The 27,443-nt window shown below is 42.2% G+C and overlaps 2 protein-coding genes across 3 annotated transcripts in view; both read left to right on the top strand.

Annotated features, from left to right (window-relative positions):
* LOC135203730 (alsin-like) overlaps nucleotides 1-25,803 on the top strand; it is a 38,917-nt gene extending 13,114 nt beyond the window's left edge. The window contains exons 8-9 of one of the 2 annotated variants that reach the window (XR_010312003.1): nucleotides 3,216-3,315; nucleotides 17,378-25,803. Coding sequence is in view for 1 of the 2 variants with exons in the window: in XM_064233653.1 (XP_064089723.1) it covers nucleotides 3,216-3,263 (48 nt within the window). In the remaining variant the exon portion in view is untranslated. The remainder of the gene's footprint in view (nucleotides 1-3,215; nucleotides 3,316-17,377) is intronic. The other variant, XM_064233653.1, reaches the window with a different exon arrangement.
* Nucleotides 17,515-27,443, top strand: part of LOC135203728 (b(0,+)-type amino acid transporter 1-like) — a 105,365-nt gene continuing 95,436 nt past the window's right edge. The window contains exon 1 of the mRNA XM_064233651.1: nucleotides 17,515-17,646. The gene's annotated coding sequence lies outside the window, so the exon portion shown is untranslated. The remainder of the gene's footprint in view (nucleotides 17,647-27,443) is intronic.

Genomic DNA, 27,443 nt, shown 5'->3' with positions numbered 1-27,443 from the left:
GAGACAGTGTTTGGAGGACCTAAAGTTAACACTACAATTGACCAAGGCGTTGGGATTGCTTGTGAACCTCGAGAAGTCTCAGATGACCCCCAGACAAGACCTAGTCTATCTGGGGATTCGGATGGATTCTCGGGGTTTTCGAGTTTTTCCTTCGCAAGAGAGAACAGAGAAAGGTTTGAAGATAATCTCTCTCTCTTAGAGAAACAGCAAACGTCAGCGAGGAATGGTTGAGCCTTCTGGGGACGCTTTCCTCGCTGGAACAATTCTTCCATCTCGGAGACTTCATATCCGTCCACTTCAATTCTTCCTCAAGAAGTCTTGGAGCTGGAAAAAACGGACAACTGTCGGACGTTTTTCCCCATTCCAATGGAGGTAAGACACACCTACAGTGGTGGTTGCGTCCTCTGGAAGAGAACAAGGGGTCTCTCTAAGTTCAAAGAACCCAGACCTAGTGTTGTTCTCCGCGCGTCGGAGACGGGTTGGGGAGCGACATTAGGCTCGGAGGAAGTGTCAGGCACCTGGGAACCAGCACAGGTGTCCTGGCACATAAATTGCAAAGAGCTCTTCGCCGTTCACCTGGCTTTGAAGAGTCTAGAACCTCTGGTGAGAGACAAGGTAGTACAAGTAAACGTGGACAACACCACCGCACTTGCCTACATTCGAAAACAGGGAGGGACTCACTCCTCGTTCCTTTACGAACTCACGAGGGACTTATTACTTTGGACGTCTCACAGGAACATCTCCCTGCTGACAAGGTTCGTACAGGGAGTAAGGAATGTGAGGGCGGACAGGCTCAGCAGGAGGAACCAGGTCCTTCATACAGAATGGACTCTGCACGAGGAAGTATGTCGCGATCTCTGGTCTCTGTGGGGAACTCCTCACGTGGATCTATTCGCAACATACATTTCAAAAAGGCTCCCAGTTGTTTTGCTCGGTCGTGGAAGACCCAAGAGCAATTATGGTAGACGCCTTACCTGCTAAAACTGGTCTCGAGTGGACGTGTACGCTTTTCCCCCATTCAAAATCCTGGGGTAGTATTGAAAAAAGTTTGTGTGGCGTCAAAAGAGACGAGGATGACTTTAATAGCCCCCTTTTGGCCGGCCCAGGAATGGTTCACGGAGGTGGTAGAGTGGATCGTAGACTTTCCAAGATCCCTACCAAGAAGGACGGATCTTCTCAAACAACCACACTTCAAGAGGTACCATCAAAACCTCCCCGCTCTCGCTCTGACTGCCTTTCGACTATCGAAAGACTTGTCAGAGCGAGAGGCTTTTCTCGCGAAGTGGCAAGCGCAATCGCGAGAGCTCGCAGAACCTCCACTTCGAAAGTATACCAGTCGAAGTGGGAGGTCTTTAGAAGGTGGTGTAGAGCCAAGAAGTTGTCCTCCTCCTCTACCTCTATAGCGGAAATTGCTGATTTCCTGCTATTCTTGAGAGTAAATCGCATCTAGCTGTATCCACAATAAAGGGATACAGGAGTATGCTCTCGGCTGTGTTCAGGAACAGAGGTTTAGATCTGGCAAATAACAAAGATCTCCACGATCTCATAAGATCATTTGAGACGTCAAAGTCTAAGGAGCCAGTACCTCCGAACTGGAACTTGGACGTAGTCCTCAAATACCTGTCTTCGGATAAATTTGAACCTCCTCATCAGGCCTCATTTAGAGACGTAACTAGAAAATGCCTATTTCTTATATCGTTAGCAACGGCAAAAAGAATTAGTGAGTTACAAGCTCTGCAGGATAAAGTAGGATTCAAGGGAGACTCGGCGATTTGCTCGTTTGTAAGACTCTGTTTTTAGCGAAAAACGCGAATCCACGAATCCCTGGCCTAGGTCATCGAAATCAAAGGAATGTCTAGGTTCTCGTAGGCAGAGAAGCAGAGAGGTCTCTATGCCCTGTTAGAGCTCTAAAGTTCTATCTTCAGAGGAAGCGTCAGTGGGAGGCTCTAGACAAGGTCTTTGGTGCGCGGTTAAAAGACCCCACAAGACTGATGTCAAAGAACGCTCTAGCGTTCTTTGTAAGAAACGTCATTACGGACGCTCACAGGTTTGTCCGGGACGAACAATTACAACAACTTCTGAGGGTAAAGCTCATGAAGTACGAGCGGTTGCGACGTCTCTCTCGTTTTATAAGAATATGTCGCTTAAAAAACATATTAGATACGACATATTGGAGATGCAACTCGGTATTTGCATCTCATTACTTGAAAGACGTGCGTGTGACGTATGAGAGTGCTTTTCTCTAGGTCCTATCGTATCGGCAGATACGATTCTGGGTACGGAGCCGACACCAATCCTTAATATGTATATACGTTCTTCTGTTGGATATGGTCGAGAATCTCTTCGAACAATGGAGGATTCAGGCTCGCACTGGCCGGCCGTCTATGTTGTTCATAAGAGAATTCTCGTCATTATCCAATTAGTTGAGTATAATTTTTTTTTTGGAAAATTATGTATGTGCGTAGTGGTTTTTGAGTTACGGTTGTTGTGGCCGAGTTCGGGGATAACTTCGTAAGTAAACAATACCTTAGTTCTAACACATGGTTAGGATCAGGTGGTCGGGATTGGTTGTGTGCTCCTTCTTAAGGTGTATTGTCATATAAGTGGATCAGCACCCATTGACAAAGTCCTTTTAGGCTCTGCTGAGTAAGTGGGGTGTAAGACCCCATCGGCAGACCCACAAGAACTCTTGGCCATAGATCACATATCTCGCTAAAGTTTCTTGAGGTGATGCAGACTACTGGGCAAACACCCACCAAGTCTACCACCTATCAGGTAGGAACCAAGGTTTATTTATACCTACAACATATGTTGTTTACCTGTCTATTCCATATAGTAGCTGTCTCTTACCCTCCACCGAAGGGTGCCAATCAGCTATGTATATATCTGACAGGTAAGTTGATTGTATGAAAACAAATGATATTGTTATGTTACAATAAAGTTTCATACATACTTACCTGGCAGATATATACAATTAAAGGCCCACCCAGCCTCCCCGCAGGAGACAGGTGGAAGAGAGAAAATATGATAGAAAACGGGGATGGTTCCTAGTCCTGCCACCCAGGGCAGGCCGGTAGATCACCTGACCTACCTGTAGCGAGTGGCGCGAAATTTGAATTTCTGTCGGGGACGACGGAGTCTTAGCTATGTATATATCTGCCAGGTAAGTATGTATGAAACTTTATGTAACATAACAATATCATTTTTCCTTTCAGGCGTGCTACTATCAAATCCAAAACGAGAAAGTGAGCCACATGCTGTGATATTGAAAATGACTCGTGGCAGTGTATGACATTTTTTTGAAGTAAATTGTAAGTACGTATATGTTTTTAGTGATTTTCCTAATGTGTTATTGACTTTGTATTGTATATTATAATTGATTGTTCTGTTAGTTTACCAACTCTGTCTCTCTCAAACTAAGTGCTGTATCAAAAATGGTGTAATTTATTTCCATGATGTGTTGGTAGATTTCTTTGAATTGGTTTTGGTTTTGAAGATAGTATTTGTCATATTAAAAAGAAAAGAAAACAAATTTTGTTCCGACTTGTTATACAAACCATCGGTCCTTTACATAAGGAATCACTATTCAGCGCCAGCTGGACCAGTCGTAAGATTTACTAACAAGGTAATTCGGCAGTAACTGCTTGTCCGATGGTCGGGAGTCGCGCCTGACCGGAGGTAAACATACCACTATGCTTTCGACTACCGTCAGGTGAAGATGTGTGCTCGCCTCTTCCCGCCTCTGTCGTGAGATTATCAAAGCTGCTTACCTTTCAAACTGATTGTGTTAGAATACTTAGTGTGGAAGGAAGTGATTGTAAGTACTCTTGTATTATTTTTGTTTTCATTATTTGTGGAAGTGCATCGCTGAACATAACGTGCAGTCCCACAAATCGGAGAAGCCCCCTCGCCCCCCATCCAACTGGAGAGTGTGCCCTGGAGTGGGAGGCCGTAAGTGTGGGGCTTTCAGGTCCAGTGATGCCATCGACCTTCATCCTTTATGTACTGTGCCGAGGGCGTGATTGCTCACGGTCCTGAACTTGTGATGTTTGTGTCTCTTGGTCGGAGGAGCAGTCGGAGTTTTACGAGAAGAGGAAGAAGCCGCGTAGAGCTGCCAAGGTGTCGTCGGAAAGCTCTCCCTCGACACCTCTGATGATCGACATGTCATCTTCTTTTCTCCTTCCTCATCAGCTCCCGCATATGGCTCTCTTCCCTTCAGGGGATGTGTCCCTCTCCGCCTCTTCGCTTGATGTGTCAAGTGCAGAGGAAGGAGGGCGACACCCTGACCTTGAGTTGTACTCGAGGTCTTCTGTCCGCTTAGGGTGGGATCCTTCCCCCTCTGAGCAAACAGGAACCCCCCCCCCCCCCCCTTAACCTGACTGTTGCTTCCTCAGGTGTGTCTGCCTCTGTGGGTGGGGATCTTCAGCAGGTGTGGTGCTCTCTGAGTCTTCCAGGCACTCCAAGTATTCAGGGGCTTATACATCATCTGCTGCAGTCCCGGTCACTCACGGGCTGGAGACAAGGACGACTACGACCTTCTCGAAACCAGGTTATGCTGCTCTACCGCACCTGGTGTACACTCAGCGCGTAACCACGGTCATCCCCTTGGCTGCAGTACAAGCTCCGCTGTTGTACGTGCCCCAGAGGGAGATGGTTCCTCCTCCACCTGGTTTTGCTGTCCTCGCTCCGTTTCCGACTTTGAGTGCTTGAAGAGCGCCCCCTTGGATCGCCCTCCTGTACCTGTCGCAGTACCTTTGCCTCTGTTCCTGCCCGTGGAAGTGCTGCCGCTCCCGCAGGTCCTTCTGGGCAGGTGGAGTTGGGCCCTGTCGCTACTGCAACCGCCCCAGCTCCAGCCTGGATGGGAGACCTGTCTGCTGTCCTGAGGAAGCTGGCGAAGAAGAAGTCCAAGAAGAAGAGGAAGATGTAGTCGTCTTCTTCGTCTTCATCTTCGTCGTCGTCTTCTGCCGCCTCTTCCCCTTCGACTTCCAAGGCCCCCAGCCGAGGAAGAAGAAGGTGGCCTCGCCCCAACCCCCAAGAAGTCTCGCTCAGAGATTTCTAAAGGTCTGTCTCGCTCCAGCGTGACAGGTGGGTCTTCCGCTGGTCCTTCCATTCCTCCGGGAACAGGGCCCGTCTCCTTCCTCAGGGAAGAAGAAAATGGGGGCCGTGGAGATACCATCTGCTCCCGGCTCCAGAGGTTCCACCTCCGGACCGGGAACCGTCTCGGACGCTCGCTCGCTCTCGTCACTGAGTGTACGGTCACTTATCGATGATTATGCAGCCAGGAACCAGACGACTGAGCATGCTCACCATCAGGATCCAGGCACAGAGCAGAGGGATGGTAAGAGTTGCTCAGGTGACTTTCGCCAGACCGGCGATCGCTCGCGCAGCGATCGTCCGGTTCCCAGGGTTGACGTGGCAGTCCCACCAGACCGTCCACGTATCGAGTCTGGGAAGGGGTCCCACCAGTCACCAGGATCAACCTCGGCTGCTTCTGGGACTGTGGCGCGTCGTGAGGGCGGTGTTCGCTCTCACCGTTTTAGCAGACACTACCAGTCACCCAACCATCGTTCCCACCGGTACTGGATGGCTCGCACGGCTGGTCCAGACCTGCAGCTCAATCGCCACTGCAGGTTGGCGATCGCCTGCAGTCCTCCCAGCCTGCCGGTTCTGCTGGTAGGTAGGGTAGGAGCATCAGGTCTTCTTCACCTGTCCCTTCAACCTCCTCGGGCTACACCGGGAGGAGCAAGGTGAACAGGAGTGACCGTGAGGAGTGTGCTCCCTACGGTCCGGCCACGAGAGCCTACGAGCCTGGCTTGGTCCTAGGATCGAGCAGATCGTATGCTTAAGTGGTTGGAGGAGACCACGAGGGGTCTGGCGAGGTTCTTCCTCCTGAAGGAAGAGTGTCTCGGGAAGTGATCGGCCTGTATGGATCTGACAGTCCATCGCCTCAGGACGCGATCACCCCCGAGATACAGAGGTCCTTTGCAGAGGTCATTGCGCTGATTTGTTAGCACAACGATCTCGGGGAAGGATCGGTTGTTGCTCCCTCTGACCCTCCATCGAGGTTGGAGTCATTCTTGGGTCCTCAGAAGGAACCCAGAGCGATGGTGGGATTACCCCGGTCTTCCTTGGCTGACAGTGTTTTGGACCAGGTGAACGCCCTTGTCTCTGGACAAGAGGACTCACTCAGGTCAAGCAAGTCGAACAAGCTGCTTCTCCCTCCTCTGCCTTGTTAGTGGCGCTTCTACATGCCTTCGGTAGACCCGTTGCCAACCAAGCAGGTTGACCCGGAGATAGCTCGTCTAACTCTGTGAGTGCCTCTTCATCAACTGCTGTCTGAGAACCAGAGGTTCTCAGAGCAAGAGGCCCCTCGAGTAGGTTCCTTCACGTGGTGAGGGGGTAAGGGATCCTGCCTTCACTCGTGTGAAGGCCGGATCCTGACGGAACGCCTACAAACTTTTGGCAATAAATGGTGTGGACATTTCCACTTTCGTCTAATTTAACTACTAAGGTGAGTCTGAGAAGGGATCGTTGGTTAGGAAGGGTTTGCATTTGAAGCTAATAGTGGGAGTTGTGGTGGTTGAGTCACCACCTGATATGGTTTGGACCTGAGAGTAAGTAATGGGATTTTCCCATTGCTATCTTGAGGGCGGAACCATCTCCAGGGACTGGTTCATCGGAATCCAGGGGGAGCTGGTTTTCTGGGGGTGGGACTCCTGGCTTTTGTCCGGAAGCCCACCAATACGTTTGTGGTGGGGAGTTGATTCCCATTAGTGGAATCAGAGCTCCCAGCAGGCGGATTGGCTTATACCTGGGCCACCACAAACGTATTGGTGCTATCCTGTATGGGTAGGGTATGGGGTGGACCATTGGGAGTCAACTCTCACTAGTGCCATTGGTGGAGAATGTGATACCTGAGTGACTCACGATACTTTTTTCTTGATATAACCAAGTAGTAAGAGTTTTATTTTTTTTTTAGTAAACCAAATATGGATCCGGACTATGACCCAAACATCCCCTGGGAAAATGGACTCACTGGCACCGTTGACGACTTCTTGCTCAAACAAAGACCATTCTTTGAACCCCCACCCCAGATGCCAATAATAGTAGAGTGATGCATTTGAAAGTTATACATATAAAAAATATTCCACTTCAGTGTAACTATGAGGATATCTCGACATCTTTGAACATGTTTGGCAATATAGCAGAGATTCGTATGAACTTTCTTGACACAGAAGGAAAATGGGAAGCTTGGGTAACATTTGATAAACATGAAGATGCTTTTAAAGCAACCTGTAGTATTGATACCTTGAATGTATGTAACTCATTAGTTAAAGGAGCCTTGACGGATAAAGCCCCAAGAAACTTAGACATTTATAAACTGCAGAATGGAATCCAATCAACTCCAATAGTAGCAACGTTGACGAAATAAGAGTCCCCCAACCTCCTAAATGGCTGGTAGTAAAAAGCCAAGGAGGCAAAACTTCAAACTATTACAAGTTTAGTAGGTACCTTCAGCAAAAAATAGGTGGCATAATGAGTGGTGACATTAGTAGATTGGTAAGAGCTCTGTACTTATTCATGCAAAATCTAAAACTCAGTCACAGATGCTAACAATGATGAAAGTGATAACAACGATATAATAGAGAAAATTAGTCCTCACTTAAATTTTAGCTATGGAAGAGGTGTTGTTTTTCGATAGAGACTTGTACGAGTTTACTGAAGCAGAAATTTTAGATATGTGCCCATCAACTGTATGGAAAGTGAAAAAGGTCCCAAATGGCAACATGATGATTTTTACTTTTGAAGACAGTAATGTACCATCTCATATAGTAATAGAAAATGAAAGAGTGCGAGTTAGACCTTTTCAACCAAAAGCATTACAGTGTTTTAATTTTTTAAATTTGGTCATCCATCTAAAGTTTGTAAAAATAATAAGATGTGTAATAATTGCTCTGCCTTAGAACATGGCCCATGCTCAGATATACCTAAATGCATTAATTGTCAGCTAGAGCACAAATCAGTTGATAAAATATGTGAAGAATTTAAAGTTGAAACAGCAGCAGTTAATAAAGCATATACAGAGCACATTAGTATTGGACATGCAAGACGACTCTTGGGAAGAGCCAAGAGTTATTCTAAAGCCCTTACTACCACAAGGGCTCCACTTCAATCCATTACTCCTTCCTCATCCTCAAATGAAAGGATGCCTCAGCCCCTGTGGTTCAACATTCCACCACTAGGGCTCCACTCCAATCTGCTGATCCTTCCCTCATCCTTAATAAAGGATACTTCTACTCCTGTGGCCCGACATACTGGGCCAAGTGCTCAGCCTAGTAAGGTTAGAGCACAATCGGCAAAGATGGACAAAATAAACATTCCATATAACAAACTGGATATCTCCCTCAAACCTCCCTCTACTCCTCCTTTGCATTATCTCAGGGCAGAATCTCTGCCTGATTTAATGGAATTAGAGGGAAAAAACAAATGAAGAGGGTAAGAACACCCTCATCCTCTCCTCCATTAACTCCAACAAAAGACAAAACCAAAATCAATGAGCAAACTGGCGAAGAAAAACAATCATCAAAAACTTACAAGCAAAGCTTCCCATCCACTAAACATTCAAAAATGACCTTGAATAGAGGACTACCCTCCAAAACCTAGACACCTTCTCTTCAATTTTACAGTGGAATTGTCAGGGACTTCGTGCAAAATATGAGGAACTTAAAGTGTTACTCTATAAATACTCCCCTATTGCTGTATGTTTACAAGAAACAATGCTTGATGTCCACACACCTTGCCCTAGAGAGTATATATCATATTGAGAACACAATATAATTTGGAAGTGGGAAGACATGGAGGTTGCCTTATTTATGTTTGCAGGGACCTTCCTCATTTTCCAATCCCACTAAATACACCTTTACATGCTGTTGCGGTTCAAATTAACCTAAGACGAAAATACACACTCTGTTCCCTTTATCTTCCACCAAACAATCCCATCACTCGAGAAGAACTAATTGATTTACTTCATCAGCTTCCATGACCATTTCTTCTCATGGGAGACTTAAATGGCAGACATCCTTTATGGGGAGATGTGACATCAAATCAAAAAGGGAATATTATAGCTTCCATAATAGAAAATGAAGATTTAGGACTTTTAAATACTGGAGAACCCACTCATTATCATATCCAGACAGGTACAGTCTCATGCTTAGACCTTACAATATCTAGTTCCAATTGCACGATGGATTTCAGATGGAAGACGAATGATGACTGGCAAAGCAGTGACCATGCTCCCATAATAATAAATTCCAATGATGACCCACCAGTTCAAAGATCTCCACGGTGGAATGTTGAAAAAGCAGATTGGAACAAATTTCAAGAGCTAAGCGAAATAGAAAGTGATGCAAATGACTTCCCAACGGCAGATGATGCAATCGATTTATTAAATGGGACATTCCATACAGCAGGTATACATTCTATACCAAAAACTACAGGTCTTTTTTAGGCGACTCCCAGGTCCCGTGGTGGTGTGAAGAGCTCACACTGTTACACCGAGTCACAAGAACATCACTTACACGTTATCGTAGACACCGAACTATAGCAAACATGATAATATACAAGCAGAATAGAGCACGTTTTCGAAGGCAATGAAAACTGCTAGAAGGCAGTCATGGGCGTCATTTGTATCGTCCATTAACCACCGAACACCTATCTGCAGTATATGGAAGAAAATAAAAAAGATCGCTGGGAAATTTACTCCCAGTCCTCCCCCAGTACTTAAAGTTAATGACAACCTCATCGCCAACGCAAAAGATGTAAGTGATAAACTCGCCATCATTTTGCACAAGTTTAAAAAAAAATCTGACAGTTCCCCTGGATATCAATATAGAAGAAGAGAAGAACAACTGCGATTAGACTTTTCCACAGATAAGATAGAGCCATATAATTTACCTTTTACAGAAAGGGAATTTGATGCTGCCCTGGCCAGCAGCAATATCACTGCCCCTGGTCCGGATGAAATTCCCTATCAAATGTTTAGGCATGTTTCAAAAAATACAAACTATTTATAATAAGTATAATTAACCGATTTATGGCATGAAAGTAGCTACCCAGTCATATGGGAATTGGCTTTTGTATTACCTTTTGTTAAACCAGGTAAAGACCCTTTTTCAGTGGCTAGTTATCGACCAATAGCACTAACTTGCTGTTTATGCAAGTTAATGGAAAAAATGGTGAATACAAGATTTGTCTGGTATTTAGAGCGTAATGGTATTTTCTCACCCTCACAATATGGATTTAGAAAAATGCACTCGGCAGTAGATGTCCTACTGCAGCTGGAAACCTCCATATGTGAAGCATTTGCCTCCAAGCAGCACCATATAACTATTTTTTTTGATATTGAGAAAGCTTATGACACTGCTTGGAGACATGGCATTCTTAAGACAATTCATACCTGTGGTCTACGAGGAAAATTACCCCTATTCATTAAAGCATTCTTGAAATGTAGATATTTTCAAGTTAAAGTGGGCAACACATTATCAGATAGAAGATGCCAAGAAGAGGGTGTCCCACAAGGAAGTGTGCTTAGTGTCACACTTTTTGCGTTAGCAATAAATGGTGTCGCGTCTGTTACCCAAGGATGTATTGAGTACCCTATTCGTAGACGATCTTTCAATATCTGTTGCTGCATCACGAATGTCAGTTGCAGAAAGGAAATTACAATTGACAATAAATAAGATAGTAAACTGGGCTGAACAACAGGGATTTAAAATATCAGCCAGTAAGACTACTGTTATGCATTTTTGCCACCTTCGGGGAGTACACCCCGACCCAGACCTTTATCTGTACAACCATAGAATACCTTGTGTTGAAGAGGTACGCTTCTTAGGCCTCATATTTGACAAAAAACTCAATTGGCTTCCCCATCTGAAACATATTAAAACCAAGTGCCTTGAAGCTTTAAGTATTTTGAAAGTATTATCTAATACCAACTGGGGTGCAGACAGGCAGACAGTTATAAAACTACACAAATCACTTATTATTTCAAAGTTACTTTATGGATGTGAAATATATTCTTCTGCTTCATCCAATCGTCTTGCAATCTTAGATTCAGTACATCATACCGGTATACGCTTGGCAAAACAGGTGCCTTTCGATCTTCTCCCATCTTAAGTTTATTAATTGATGCGGGAGAAATCCCACTAGAGTTATATCGCCAATCATCAATTATCAGATATTGGTTTAGGGTTCAGAGAATCCCCAACTCTAAAGCCTTTGAAGCAGTAAATAGAAATTGTTTCAACAACTTTTATGAAAATCATCCAAGATTTCCTAAGCCTTTTAGTTTTAGAGTGAAAAAGATCTTGGAAAAAATGAATATGTCAAGAAATCCTGTATGTCCAGTTAATTTACCAATTACCCCAGCATGGAAATTACCTGTAATTAAATTTTGTAAATATTAATATTTTAAAGGTATTAAAAGAGAAAAATCAGATACAGAAATCAGAGTATTATTTTTAGAACATGCCTGCAGAGCACTCAGGCTCTACATTTGTTTTTACTGATGGCTCCAAAAACTGATGATGGAGTCGGATATGGAGTTTTTAGTGATGATTTTTAGCCGCAGAGGAGCACTACCCATCATAGCATCGAACTTCACAGCGGAACTGTATGGAATTTTAACAGCATTGGAACATATTGCAACCCTCCAGAATTCCACTAACATCACCATCTTTTGTGATTCCAAAAGTGCATTACAGGCACTTGAAATTTTTAATACTGATCATCCAATTACATTGAAAATCTCACAGTGGGTATTTCTACATCAGCGTAGAGGGATTACTATATCTTTTTGCTGGGTCCCAGCGCACGTAAATATATATGGAAATGAAAAAGCAGACCAACTAGCTAAATCAGCAGCAACCAATATGATACCAAGACCAATTGCTGTACCATATAGAGACTTTTTTCCTAGTATATCAAAGTTCATTGCAAGATTATGGGAACAGCAATGGAACGAAGCAGGACCAAATAAAATGAAAGAGTTTGCCACACGTACACACCCTTGGAAATATGAATCTATGCCTAGGAAATGGGAAGTAACGATATGCCGCCTCCGTATAGGACATACAAGATTGACACATGGGTATCTCATGAGAGGTGAATACCAGCCTTACTGTGATGACTGTCTCGTCGCGATGACTATTAAGCATTTGCTAGTTGAATGTCCTAGTCATCGGGAACTGAGAGAGCAGCACTTTAAAGACAAAAGAGATAGAGATGGTAATTACAGTTTGACAAAGATTTTGGGTGAAGAAGCGCAGTATGATTATGAGTGTGTTGTTGAATTTTTAAAAGAAGTTGGAGTTTTTAACGAAATTTAGGTATTTCGCTTTTATGTATGTGTGTAGTTTTTAGCTTTGGTTTTTTAGAATGAATGTATGGAAACGTGAATAAATGTATTTATTGCCTGTTTGTGTTCTAGTATGAAAGCCTTTGCCTCTGTGCAATTTTTTATTTAATCTTAATTCATTATTTATTATCCTATATGACCTGTTTGGTCCAAGCTCGTGGCTTTTGGCCTTGACCTTGCATTTTATCTAATCCTTTGGGCCAGCCCCATGGGAGCTGAAGGTCAGCTCAGTGGCCTGGTTAAACTATTTTATAATAATAATAATAATTTAGCTTTGGTGGTGTTTAATGCGTAAGTAGCATCTTTGCGCTAGCTATAGTATAATAACTGATGCGAAATTTTAAGAGTTTTTTATGATGTGTGTGTGTGGATTTTTCCCAAATTGGTTGTCCAAATGGCTTCATTCGGCGTCAGTGATCCTGGTAGTCACGACGCCAGATAATTATTAATTATTCATTCATTCATTCAGAGCAAGAGGTATTGCCCCTGGAATCCACTGCCATGGCAGCTTTCCAGGGCGTCTCCTGGCTGGATCTGTGGTCCCTCACAGTATCCAGAGTCGCATCCTCCTTGGGACCTATCGTTCCCGAGGAAGACTCGGCGTTCGGGAGACTCTGCCAGTCTGGAGGTAGGGCCATCTCCTACCTCGCCCACTAATGGCCAACCTGGTTCTGAGGACGCGGGACTCAGTCGTGACTCGCGTAACCAGAGCGGCCGGTCGAGAGGTGATGTTGGGTCTACACAACGGACCGTTGCTGGGTTCCTCCTCTCTATTCTCCAGAGAGATGGTGGAGGCTGCGGTGGAAAAGCAGAGAGCTGAGGACAGTGACTGCTTATTACACCAGGCACTTTCAAAGACTTCTGGGCAGTCTCGTTCAACTGTGGCCAAGCCTCGGAGCTTGGCTAGTGCTTCCTATGCTCCTAAGACATCAGCACCATTGAGGGTAGCGCGAGGTAAGACCCAGCCTTCCTCTTTCACTTCGAGAAGTGAACGTCAACCCTCCTCTCAAGCCGCCTCCTTTCGCGGGAAGGGGGCTAAGCGGAAGGGGAAGAGAGGGAAACACTAGGGATGGCATTCTCCCTCAACTGCTGCTGGAGGTGGGGGGGTGCCTGGCGAGCCATTGGGCAACTTGGCAGCACTACAGAGCTGAGACTTGGGTAGTGGATGTCCTTCAGGAGGGATACCTACTGCCCTTCGAGTCGAGGCCACCCCTCACCTCACACCCGGTCCACCTTCAGACGTACGTCCCAGGTTTTGCCAGGGACGTAGCACTGAAAGAAGAAGTCAAGACCATGCTGAGCAAAGGAGCTGTGGAGATTGTGCGAGATCAGTCACCGGGTTTCTACAGCCAACTTTTCCTGGTGGAGAAGTGTACAGGGGGCTGGAGACCGGTGATAGATCTCTCTCCCTTGAACCGTTTCATTTGCCAGACTCGGTTCACGATGAAAACAGCATGCTCAGTGCTGTACTCCATCAGGGAGAATGATTTCCTCCTTTCGGTGGACCTGAAGGATGCGTATTTTCAAATACACATCCACTGGTCCTCCAGAAAGTACCTTTGCTTTATCCTCGACGGGACGGTGTACCAATTTAAGGCACTTTGTTTTAGTCTCTCAACCACCCCACAGGTGTTCACGTGAGTGTTCACTCTGGTGTCGCTTGGGCCCATTCGGTTGGGATACGTCTGATGAGGTATCTCGATGATTGGCTGGTTCTGGTGAGCTCCCGCTCGCAGTTGCTACAGGACAGAGAGCGATTCCTCGACTTATGCTGCGATCTGGGGATCATGGTAAATGTCGAGAAGTCAGATCTCGAACCCAAGCAGAGGATGAAGTACCTGGTCATGCTGATCGAAACCGTAGCAGCACGAGTCTTCCCTGCAGACTAGCGGATCAGCAGGTTCAGGGAGGCAGCCAGACGGTTCCTGTCATGACAGGAACAGTCAGCTCAGCAGTGGCAAGTGGTGATTGGTCACCTCTCGTCACTAGAAAAGTTAGTCCCTCTTGGGCATCTTCACCTGCGGACTCTTCATTGGAGACTAAAGGAGTGCTGTCCACAGGCACGGGATCCACAATCCTTCCTGGTTCCTCTCATGGAGGAAGTAAGGGAGGACCTGGCCTGGTGGCTAGATGACAGGAACCTCTTAAAAGGAGTGCCCCTGCGCACTCTCCCTCTGGAGATGCTTCTGTTCTCAGACGCATCGACCGAGGGTTGCGGGGCACACCTGGAAGAGTTGCTGGTTGCAGGAGTGTGGAACCATCACAACAGGCACCTTCACATCAACTTCCTGGAATTCAAGGCTGCATTTCTTGTGCTCCAAGAGTTCTAGGAATGACTGATGGGACACTCAGTGGTATTGATGAGCGACAACACCACAGTAGTGGCATACGTCAACAGACAGTGGGGGCCTAGTGTCCCTCCCGTTACACCAGTTGACGATGCAGGTGCACAAGTGGGGCGTAGCTCACTCAGTAGAGCTGTCAGCCAGATACATTCCAGGCAAGAGGAATGTAGTGGCAGACAAGCTCAGCCGCCAGAATCAGGTGATTGGGACCAAATGGTCTCTTCACCCAGACGTGGCGGAAAGGCTCTTTGACCTGTGGGGGCGTCCAGTTGTGGATCTGTTCGCTACCCGGCACAACAGAAAACTTCAGGTTTTCTTCTCAGTTGTGCCGGACCCATGGGCAGCTGCAGAGGACACGTTCCAACACCGTAGGACAACCTCGTAGTCTTCGCTTTTCCCCCGTTCTGCCTGATTCGCAAGGTGATCAGCAGGGTGCTGGTCACCAACAATCTTTGGATGATTCTGGTGGCGCCCAAATGGCCTCAGGCCATTTGGTAGCCAAACCTGCTGGCTCTTCTCTCGGAGGCACCGCAAGAGATTCCCCTATGGCACAACTTGCTGTGTCAACCGCATGTAGAATGGTACCAACAGGCAGTACATTCCCTGTGTCTTCACGGCTGGCTGTTATCCACCATCTCTTGTGAGCGAGAGGCTTTTCTCGCCGAGCAGCAACAGAGATGGCTGGATACCTCAGACAGTCCTCTGCAGCAGTATACCAGGGAAAGTGGTCCATCTTCTGTGGTTGTTGTCTTAGACGGGGTCTCTCTCTGCTCAGAGCCACTCCTCTGAAAGTAGCTGATTTCCTAATCTTTCTTCGCCGAGAGAAGCTCCTCTCTGTCTCCGCAGTCAAAGGATACAGAGCCGCCCTGGCCCTTGTTCTTAAGCTGTGAGGAGTTTATATTTCCTCTTCCATGGAAATATCTCTCCTAATGAGGAGCTTCGAGAGGTCTTGCACACCCAGGGAACTCAGGCCCCCGGGGTGGGATGTGACTCTTGTCTTAAGGAGTTTGACTCATAGACCCTACGACCCTCTCCGAGAGTCGTCAGACAGGGATCTGACCCTCAAGACCATCTTTCTGCTGGGCCTGGCGTTAGCGAAGAGAGTAAGAGAACTTCATGGTCTTTCCTTCAATGTTAAACACTTGAGGGGATGGTGACCAGTTACGCTCTATTTCATCCCAGATTTCATAGCAAAGACTCAGAACCCTTCGGTCCCTGATGCCAGGTTCTAGTCCTTCATGATCCCCTCCCAGAGGACTTCAGCAGTAATGATGTGGAAGAGATGCTGCTTTGTCCTATGAAGGTGCTACTGCGCTATCTGAAGAAAACTCAACACCTCAGGCTTGAGTGTCGACGCCTCTTCATTAGCACTGGGGTGACCCTTTGTCCAAGAACTTTGTCCAAGAACTTTGTCCAAGAACACTGTTTCTTTCTGGCTTCGTGAGGTAATCAGGAAAGTGTGTCTCAGACAGGAATGCCCGACACCAGTACCTTTCATCCGAGAGCCCACGAAGTTAGAAGGATTGGTCCAACCCTTGCATTCCGCAAGAACTTGTTTGTGGCACAGGTGCTGAAGGCAGGGGTGTGGTCCAACCAGACCACCTTCCCCTCCTTCTACTTTCGGGATATTGCCCATAGGTCCTTGGACACTTTTTCCTTGGAACCCATGGTAGCTGCTCAACAAGTTGTGTAGCTTACCCAGCTCCTTTACAGGACAAGGTAGCATCTCGTCCTTGTGATATTGCATTAATGGAGAGTGAATGAGAGTGTGACTGGCTCCTCTTCCTCCTCTTTACTTCCCTCTCCCTGCAGGCAGAGGGTAGCAGTCGTCACAATGCTGGACAGGATAAATGCAGGTAAGCTATGTAGTCAAGCTCCATTCTATCCCTTTCATTAAGGATAGAAGCATTTATCCGTCCCTTCCCTAGAGGGGGAAGCGGACACCAGTAAGAAAGAAACCCAATACTTCATATAAGGATTCTTACTTAGGACTTTAGTTTTTGCTTGCTATTCATAAGAGGTATGCTCACCTCCCTCTTATGAATTGGTCCAGAGGTCTGACCACTGATCTTGAAGTGCACACTGATCTTGCAGTCTGACAGAGGCTAGGTTTCCCCCTATGTTCTTATGACCAGGGAAGGAACCCAGGTTGGGTTAACACCAGTCTGTTCACAAGACTCAGATTCCTCCCACCAATAAGTGAGTCTTCTTTATGTAAAGGACCGAGAGTTTGTTTAATGTGTTGGAACAAATCACAATTTTTGAAAGTAAATTGTATTTTTCCTAGCTATACAAACCTGAGGTCCTTTACATATAATCCCACCTCATGCCACCCCTCACTCTGTTCCTGGGCCTAAAGCAAAGTGGTATGTTTACCTCCAGTCGGGCGGGACTCCCGACCATCGGACAAGCAGTCACTGCCAAACTACCTTGTTAGTAAATCTTACGACCGGTCCAGCTGGCGCTGAATAGTAATTCCTTATGTAAAGGACCTCAGGTTTGTATAGTTAGGAAAAATACAATTTACTTTCAAAAATTGTGATTTGATTGTAGTTCAAGTCCCTAGAAAACTTGTTTGATTTATTTTCTAACACCAAATTCCTCCTTAATCTTTCAGAGTGACAAGTGGGAAGCAGAAACTTTGCAAGTGGGGGAAACAAAGTAAAGGAAATAAAAAAAAATACTCAGACTCAAAAAACTTTCCAGGCTTGTGATAGAGCATCAAAATATGGTAAAAATGCTTTACGTTTAATCCTGTGATGCAGTAGAGGCTTTCTTGAACAACACATGTTTATGTGAATTAAGGAGTGTTTTAAGAGACTTATATTCCTATTGAGAAGCTGGTTATCTGTACTGTGTACCGTGTGGAGAACTTGTACCGTGCAGGTGGGTTTGTCAGTTGTGTAGTGATAAGCCAAAGTAGTTAACGTTTTAGTTTGTACAAGTAGAGTAAAGTATTTGTATTTGATAGACCCAGCCCGCTTGCTGTTTTTGCGAGTCAGCGTCTTTGGAGGTTGTTTCTGAGAGAGAGATACTTTACCGGGAAAGGAGCCAAGTTGAGTAGATGCTCTTCTATGCAATGTTGTATCTTGAATTGAAGGCACCTATGCAGATGGAAAAGCATGAAGTTCTGTTCTGTTTGGGTAGCTGTTAGTTTAGATTTATTAACGAGATACCTTTGATTACTAGAAGCTGTGAATTCTTATGTACGTTTACATGTTACTTGATAGGTCAAGTAAGTTACCTTGAAACTAGAGGGTATTTGGATGTGGTATTGTCATTTTTGTGTGGGTTGGAGAAAGTGTGTCTTGAGGTTTCAGCACAAGGTGAAAAGGAGTTGTAGCTTTAGATTGTTGTCAGTGTTACCTGTTTAGGAAACAGATGATTAGAAAATTATCCCTTGAGTGTGGCAGTGTGATGACATTTTTTTGTTTCCCTCAGAGGAAATCTGACTTCTTTTTGCCTTGTACCCATTCTTCTGATTATTGTTTGCCATGCCACATTAAATGATAAGTGAAGCTTAGGTCAGTAACTACGAAGTGGATTTGGAAGACTATCTGGGCAAGTTGTACCTTTGCAAGAGGTTCAAGATCTTGATGGATCTATATGGTTGATTGTTGGTTCATTACACAAAATTAACTCAATGAAGGAGCTTAGCTTACCAGATAGTGGGTGTTAATTGCTTTCTGTTCTTTATGGAGCAAAATTAGGAAAATTTGTCCTGCTTCTAAGGGGGCAAAGTTTTTCATAACTCCTTATTCAGTGAATGTGGTTAAGATAATCTTGTGGTGCTTCAAATTAAAACTTCATTCAAATCAGATGGTCAGGCATTTGTTAATGCCTAATACTTTTACTGTCTTTTTGTTTGTGATTTTGATTGAATACAATCTCATATTTTACACAAGACTTGACCCTGCTAGCACATCTGTAAGTACAGCATCCGAGTAGTTCTGATTAGACCAGAGGTATGTGCTTCAGTCTTCAGTTGCAGTAATAAAAGTTTCAAGAATGCCTCTTTTGGCCAAGCAAGTAGATTGGAAGAAGGAGCACCTGTCAGAAAAGTCATTGATAAAGAAGTGGCAGGAAAACAAGCTGTGGAAAATCCAAGATCATGGAGATGGGGTACAGATAATTCCTTGGGCCAGATGGGAATTCAGGCAGGAATAGCACAAGATAGAGGAGTGAAAGGAACTCATCAGGTGTCTAACTGTCTAGAGAGTGTAACCAGACATGGAAGAGTCAGCAACAGTGGTGACAGCTTGTTGGTAGTAGAATTAGGCACAAGAAATGGAGTTGAGAGAATCATCTTGAGGAAGGATCTCGCCTGATTACTGTACAGGACCACATCGATCCCCTTTCATGTACAGTGTTCACAAGGACCTTACCCGTTAAGTTGGCAGCAGGGCGTCCGAGTCCACCAGCAATGAAGGCTTATGGTGTTTTATGATTGAAGATGTTCTGTTTCTGAACAGAAGTTTGTGTGGTCAACTTTTGTAACATAATCACCCATGCTTGTGTGCATAGCATGTGAAGTTGTTTGCTGTGAAAGTTGGGATAGCATGACTATATTTTCACAATTTGCAAGAGAATGCTGGCTCGGAATACTAATGCTTATGTTTGCTGCCTAAAAGTAATGCTTATTTCGGAGCCTATGTTAAACATATTGTATACTCTTGAAGGATCAAGTGTGTATGTACTTGGTCACAAAAACAGCTTTTCAAATAACTGAGAGTAGGGGTGGTATTGTTATAGAGCCTCCATATTATCATGTCCATGTTTCTCAAGTAAGTTCGGGGACATCTGATTCAGCAAGTGGAACTTCCTGTCATGTGCACTGAATGAAATCTACACAGAAAGGTTGGCAAGAGACCTCATCAATTCAGGGTGTGGTACTTTTGAATTTTTGTAAATCAAACTATTTATGAATTTGTTAATGTTAAAATTGTTTTAAAAGGATAAAATAGTTTGGTAATGTATGGTAGAATGTTTGTTTTATATGCTGTTATACTGTAGTGGTAAGGAAGTATTAATATAATGTGATGTTCAGATAACTTCACAAAAAAAAAAATTGTAAATCATAACTATTGATGACATGATAACATTGTCAGACTCTTCATTTCATGCCAGAGTGTTAGGAACACATTGTCCCTAGTTTGATGATCTGGTGTAAGCTCATTTTTCATTATTCTCAGAAAATGAACTGCAAAGATTTTGATATCATTCAGAGCTTTAATTAGCTGATTTTTTTAGGACATTTGGTTAAAAAATGTGACAACACTGACCCCTGAAATTTTTGTATGTGAAAGGGTATAAAAAACTGTCACTTTGGTTGGAAAACTAAAAAAAATCGTAAGAAAAAAAAGGGTTATGCGAGTTCATCAAAACAGGGATGATATGGCAACGATGACTAAGCTAAATGTTTTCCAGTAAGATGTTAGGATTCTTTATTTTTACTGAGTTTTGAGACTGTGGATCATGTGCTTCTTATAGTATTTTTTTTTTCATGTCAAATATGTACTGTGTATTATAGTCTGTTAATTTCCATGCTTCTCTCATAAAAGTATTAAAAAAAATTGAGTGATATAAAATGATTTGGTTAGCTTTTGCATTGTGTATAACTGGAGCTTTTAAAAGACCTCCATTTTTGTATAATTGGTTGCAACCAAAAGTCTAAGTCATAATAAGTTAGATGTCGAATTTTGTGTTAAAATGCTATCATTTACATTTACAGAATTTCAAAATGGAGATTAGAATAGTCATGTCTTTGTGGCGCTAATACACGACTTCCTCAGTTACCTGTGTTTCCCAAGACATTGATGAATGTAGACTTGCAGTCTGTTTTGTTTCTTCTCATCTGCATCAGTAATGTGGTTATGTTATTTGTCTCAAGTCACTCTCCTTATCCCAGCCTTATATTTCTTCCCTTTTCTCCCTGTCACCCTCATTCTGTTAGCTGTAGGGGATAGATCATAAATATACAAGTGTGAGAATGATAGGTTCAGTTTAGGTGCCCTTAACCACATAGGAATGCCAACAGATGCTGTTGGCATGACCCTGTTAATCAGTTTTTTCTAAAGTCATCCAAGACTTTGGTATTTTGAACTTCTCGGACCTAATCGTAGTCAGTTTGTGGCAGCTTATCAGTGTTAGTTTTATGAGATAGTAATAAAAAAATTTGGAGAGCGTTGTGTGCTAATACTTTGCACTGCCAGACCTCCTTGGCTGCAGAAAAATCATTTTGGTTAATGAATGATTTTGCTGTTTTATATTGTTCAGGTTACCTGATGTAAGCTGTTGTATGCTCAAGACTGTAACATAAGTGACAGTACCTTTTTTTCCTTCTACTGCTACTGTAAGAGGTGGCTTGAGGATCCAGTTAGTATCTTCTGTGGCATTTTGGGTAGGTGATTAACGTAGAATATAAGAAATGAATAACTATCAAGAATTGGAATTAGGAAAATTTACTTTGCATAGACACTGGAGGAAGCATGTGGAATATTTACTATACATATGAGTAAGATACATAGAGAAGTAAAAACTTTTCATGTTTTTAACCTTTATAGAATCAATCTTTTTTTTTACTTTACTTTTGAAATCAAGTATTCACGAAGATATAAACTATTATGATTTTACTTGATATATATTACCTCTACACTATATGCAGATATATATATTACCTCTATACTGTATGCAATTGAGCACATCTGATAATACAAGATAGTATTGTGTTTCAGCAATTCTGATAACAGAGGTATTGGCAATACTATAAATATAATTGCTTAGTTTTCTGTCTTGTAAAGATGGAGGAACTTCTCAGTATAAATTATAGCAAGAACTATTACTTGTTTAGCTTTAAAGCATTTGGAAGGTTTGAAGCAAATGGATGACATTTCAGATGTACCGTAAAAAAAATTCAAATGTACTGTAACAAGCAATGCTCTTAGTCTTGCTTTCCTAGGTGACTGAAATTCGAGAAGGGCAGGTCTATAGTGGCATTCTTTCGTGCTCTTTTGTAGCTTATTGTGTTTGATTTTGATAAAGGCATATGTTAGTTTTAGAAATAGGGCATTTCAACTTAAGTGACCTCATTTTCCCCATGTCCGTTTCAAGGTGCAGTTAACAGATCTCACTAAATTTATACTGGGTGTATGTTGAATTTTGGGGTGATTAGTTAAAGCTAATGTTTTTGGAATTTTGCAAATGAGCTAAAGATGTTACCCTTTGTATCATTTAAGTATAGAATGAGTCTTCTGTAAGTTTGTCTTTGTTATGTGGTGGTTTTTGTTGATTTTCAGTTATGGTGTTCAAGGGTTTGTGTGGTGCCTGATGAATGATAACAAGAAACAGGTAGGAACCTGGCTGTATTAAGTGGTTGAAGGTAGGAAGTACTTTTAATTGGGCATAACATACTGTAATTGACTCTAAGATAAGTATGGGTCTCTGGGCATTAGGTTAGGTACTGGAAGGAGAAGGTTTTGTGAGGTCCAGTTACATATAGCAGTCAGGATGTTGGAATTTGAAGTCATGCCAAGAGATGCAATAGTTTTCAAGTAGGTAGGAAGAATGAGAAAGTTGCAGTGATTGACTTCTGAATTTGTCATTTTATTTAAGAATCATTCTTCACACAAACCCCATTTATATTATTGGGCCCTTATTTGGAACTGTAAGTGCTGTGTAGTCAGTGGGTAATTGAACAATCTTTAGGGGTATTGTAATTAGACTTGACAAACACTGGTGTCAATTGTTTTAGTACAGTTGTAATTTAAATTAGCTACAAATATTCTTAAAGAGTTTAGTAGATATCAAGGGACATTGTCGGTGTTACAAGTGCTTTCAATTATTGATTCTTTCAATAGAAACCTGTTTCTTCTATTATTAGTCTCCCAGGAAGGGGTCATTCTTATCAACTGGTGTTATCAGTTGGGAAAAATATAAGTTGGTCATTTATGATTTTATAATTTTTTGTGCAAAATTGCTTTTTACTTCAACTTTTGTCTGTGCTTTTTAGGTTTCTGTTTGTGATTATTTTGTAATCCATTACTTCCTTTCCTTGTTAATTGATTTGACTGGTTGTTTACAGTTAATCGTAGCAAGTGCATTGATTTGTACATTCAAATAAACATGTAAAAGTCCCATGATAAAATAGGATTAAGTAGGTCATGCAATATCAAAATGTCTCATTTGTAGTGTTAGCAGGAACCTAATTTATTCATTTATGTGGTTGAAGTTACCCAGACAAATATGTCAGTGAATTTTGGCTAGTGTCCCTTTTGGAGAGAATTTTGAAAGTCACCAAAGGTTCTGTGCCACTTGTCTTGGTCCCCAGTTTTAGTCAATTTTTTGGGTTTTTCTTCACTCATCTGCCCTGCTTCTCTCAACTTAATCCTGCGCCTTTTGTTTTGTGAGAAAATTGTGTGGGGCATCCCTGTTGTAAAAGTTCAGAAATATGTGTTTGGTTTAACTGCTCTTTGATAAAAATAATGTGGATTTTCTTGGAACTGTGTGGGTTTGTTTTGTCCCAAAGGTAAAGTACCAGATTTGTGTTTTAGTTTACGATGGTAAACAGATCTTGGTTTGTTATCTGTGGTCAGCTTTATCTCTTCATCTTATATTTCATGGTGCTTTTATTTTCCAGATGGTTTCCAGCCTGGGAAGTTTTCTTTGCGTAACTTTTCTTTGCCGAGGAAAGTTATAGATTATTTTTTCTTTTGTTTTAAATTTGGCACATATTTTTTTTGTGATATACGCATTTTGATTTATTGTTTGTGTAAAAAGTAAAAAATATATGACTTATTTCAAGTAACATAAAGGAAAAAGGGTGAAAATGAACCTCAACCTCTTTAAATGTCTCTTTCCATGTTGATTTGTTAAAATTGCTTGGTTACCCAAGCTGTCTCAGTTTGTGATATACATTTATACATTTTTAGTGTGGATTTAGATACGTATATTGTACCATTATTCTGGCTAATGACATACATTTGGCCGTTTATTTTTGAGAGGTATCCATTTGTTGCTTTGTTCTAGCATTTAAGCGTGTCGTTGCATATTTGCGTTAGTGTATAGTATGTGATCTGTGAGGCATGTAACATGGTGTATGTTTATTTGCAAAACAACATCTCAGACTGAGAGGTTGTTGATACCGTTTCAGCGCATGTGTTCATGTAAGTACTTGTCTTTATTAACGTGTCTTCCTTGTTTCTTGGGCATTGAGGAAAGGTAGCAAGCTGTTCAGCTTCATCATATTGATATCTTTGGACATTCTGATTGGGGATCTTTGCCAAAAATGGGGCCAGTGTTTCTTTTCAGTGGTTTGTTTTCTTGGCTGCAGAAAGGTAATTTCATATGGAAAAGTAGGTCTTTAAATAAGGCTTGGTAACTGTTCAAGAATTGCCACTTCATATGAAAGGCTGTCATATGGGAAATATGTACATAACAAAGATTTTTATTTAACATTTAGCTTAAGCCTTCATGTATTGTGTGGTCATTGGTAATGAAGTATTTAATGCAATTAGCATGCTGTTGTAAAAGATGCAGGAACAAGTATGGAGAGGAATGCTGGCAGTGTTAGATATTTATAAAAGTACAGCAATGGCTTTGAGTGTGTGGTCACGAAGCCATGCATTGGAAATTACTGAGTACCATTTTCAGAGATACGAGGACAGCTTTGGTAAGATTTGGAACTCTGAATTTGCCGAACGGTGTGATTCGCTGTTGCCAGAATAGGCTTTACTTGTGCAGGGCTTAAAAGCCGTCCTCACCGGAACCAAATCATCTCTCTGAGGTGTTTTTCAAACATGCTGATATATGTGCTAATTAGACTGGAGCTTGGCTGATCAGTAGCATTGTTCGTTCATCGTAGAGAGCTGTCCTTAGTTTAGGATTCGTAGATACGTGACAAACATGCCAGTAACTGCTAGCTATGCTTTAGGCATCACTTACTTATTTCGTGATTGTACTTATTTCGTGATTGTATGTAATCACAAAACTCAGACAATCATAAGATAAGTTTCATGCCGTAAGACAACAAATCCCAGGCAGTAACGCATATCCACCCGGGTTAGTACAGGTTACAAGTTTGTTTTTGTGATTTTAACAAAATGGAAAGTCAAAGCTCATAACTGTATGTATATTGATTGTGTATATACCAAAGACATTGTTCAATTCAAAACCAAATGTGTTTGATAGTCTTTTGTCTGAGGAACACTGTAGTTAGAGCTTACTGTACAGTATTTGGGTCCCCTGTGAAACAGATGCTGTCTTTGGCTTTCTTGCGAGACAACCCTGTTAGATGCTCATTAGGTTGATGCCTGGAGTGAAATGCTTACGATGCAGAGCTACCTTCATCTTGTGAAGGGTAGCGACTTTTTTTTTCTCAACCCACCAGTTCAAATTGAGCACAAAGCAATTCAAGCTTCTCCGAGCAGCTGCTGTCTTGTGGTTTCTGGACTAACGAGCTTTCTGCGCAACCAGTGGATCAATCTGTCACCCAGTCTCAGAATTGTATTCTGCTAGACCTATTTTATATGAGAGAGAGAACTATCATTGTTACCTTTTTTTTAAAGATTTCATTATCCTGTTTCGTACTCACAATTTCTCCTTCATTCTATTTGCATTTTGTGCAATACTTCTCATATCATGGTTCATATCATATTCTTGTATTGAATAACGTGCGTGTTTTATATGTTGTGTATATTTGGCTTGTGAGGTCGCTCTTTTGTACATAGGTCGTGAAAGGTTAGTGGTCATACTTGTGTAAATTGCTTGAAAATCTATGTATTGTGGATGAATATGTAAATGATAGATGAATATATATATATATAAAGTATATATACATATATTTTTAAAACAGAAGATGTCGTTTTGGATAACGCATGATAGCCAAAGCAATACCGTTGAGCCAGAATATGACATAACCCTTTTATATAAAAGAATTATTATTATACCCTCTTCAGTTTCAGTTCAGTTCCCATTATCGACAAGAAATTTTTGTATCAGAAGAAAACTGTACAACCTTCGGATATAAATATATATACTCTTAGATAATCCTGTCTTTTATTCGCCTGAAGTGTACGATCAAGTGAAAGCACCTGTGTTTTTCTGTGTGGTTGCTTCCACGCGCAGACTCAAAATCTTCACTGCACTCAGCATTTTCTCTTTATCCAGTTGTTTTCTTTTTAAGAATTGTAGTTTTGTAGGTAATGGTAAATAAGATATTGTTTTTATTTATGAGATGAAAATATTCTTAAAAGCTGCTCTAACCTAAGAATTTGAATTTAGTGGTACGAGTAGATGGTAAATTTTTACCCAGGTCCTTGATGTTTTGTGCTGTATTGTATTATCTATCAGATATTCATTGCATGTGAGTAAATATTGGAAGGATTTTCTGTAATTATTAATGAGAACTTTACTGTAAAACCTTAGAGAGAATATTTATTACCTATCATTAATCAATTTCATAAAGCAACTATATAAGATTTATTGGCATCTGGTCTTAGTAGCAATGATGCTTGAAGAAAAGAATATCTTTTATGATAATCAGTTTCAGGTTAATATCTTAAAGGCCAAGTGAAAAGCTATTGGTCAGGTGAAGTATGCAGTTAGCCAGGTTGTTAGGTCTAGGGGAAGACTTTCTTTATCGTCATGAATGGGGATTATCTTCGCTTGTCGACGTCTATACTCTGTTTTTTTCCATCTGTCCATCCGCCTGTGGTGTTTTTGTATGGTAACACTGCATCCCGGGCTTTAGACAGTTACATTCAGCTTACATTCAACGATTATAATAATATCCTATTTCGAATATTAACAGTGTAATTCGCATACAGTAAATTATTAAAACACTTTTCAGTTGCAATTGTACACCCAGATATCCTTTTATTTACCTAAAACTTACACATAGCGTAACTATCTAAAGCCCGGGACGCAGTGTTACCATACAAAAACACCACAGGCGGATGGACAGATGAAAAAAAACAGAGTATAGTGAATCTGAGTAATTTTAAAGGTTTGGAGGTCACCCTGACTTCCAAGAACTTCTACAAATTAGGACAGACCTATTTATTTTTAGTGCTGTCATATCCTCCATTCCATAAAATGTATGTAGAATGAACTTAGTTTTAATCAAGCACCTGTATTGTGTCTTTGTTTTTCAAGATACAGGATGAATGTAAAGTGTTTAGCATCCCAGAGGAATATTAGGACCGTATTTGGTACTTAGAAACTTTTTAACAGACCTAGAAGGTAATAGTCATTGGTATGCATAACTGAGAGTTCCAGGAAGCCAACAAACAATGTAAGGGAGATTAGGTTGGGTGGTTAGGTTAGGTGTGAACTCTTACGACTGAAACTTACGCATGTATGTAATTCAGGTGGCATAGTACCAACTACTCATACTGAATTTTTTGAGTTACTGTTACTACTGTGGTACCATAATAATACTGAAGTATGAAGGTGATTATAGGAGAATGTTGACCTCCCTGAATTAGGCTAAGGCATGTCACATAAGCCTAGCCTTTGAGTCATACAGATTAGATGGATTTTAAGAAATAAGATTATGGGGAAAAGCATTAGTAAGATTGAAAAGTGTTAGAGATGGGGAATACACAAGCAATAAAAGAATTAATAAACTTTGAAGGAAAGGGCAAAAAAAAAAAAAAAGTCACAAAATCAAGAAAAGTGTGGATGAC

Source organism: Macrobrachium nipponense, chromosome 36 (genome assembly GCF_015104395.2).
Source record: "Macrobrachium nipponense isolate FS-2020 chromosome 36, ASM1510439v2, whole genome shotgun sequence".
Lineage (NCBI taxonomy): Eukaryota > Metazoa > Arthropoda > Malacostraca > Decapoda > Palaemonidae > Macrobrachium > Macrobrachium nipponense.
This window is presented reverse-complemented; position numbering and strand designations above follow the sequence as displayed.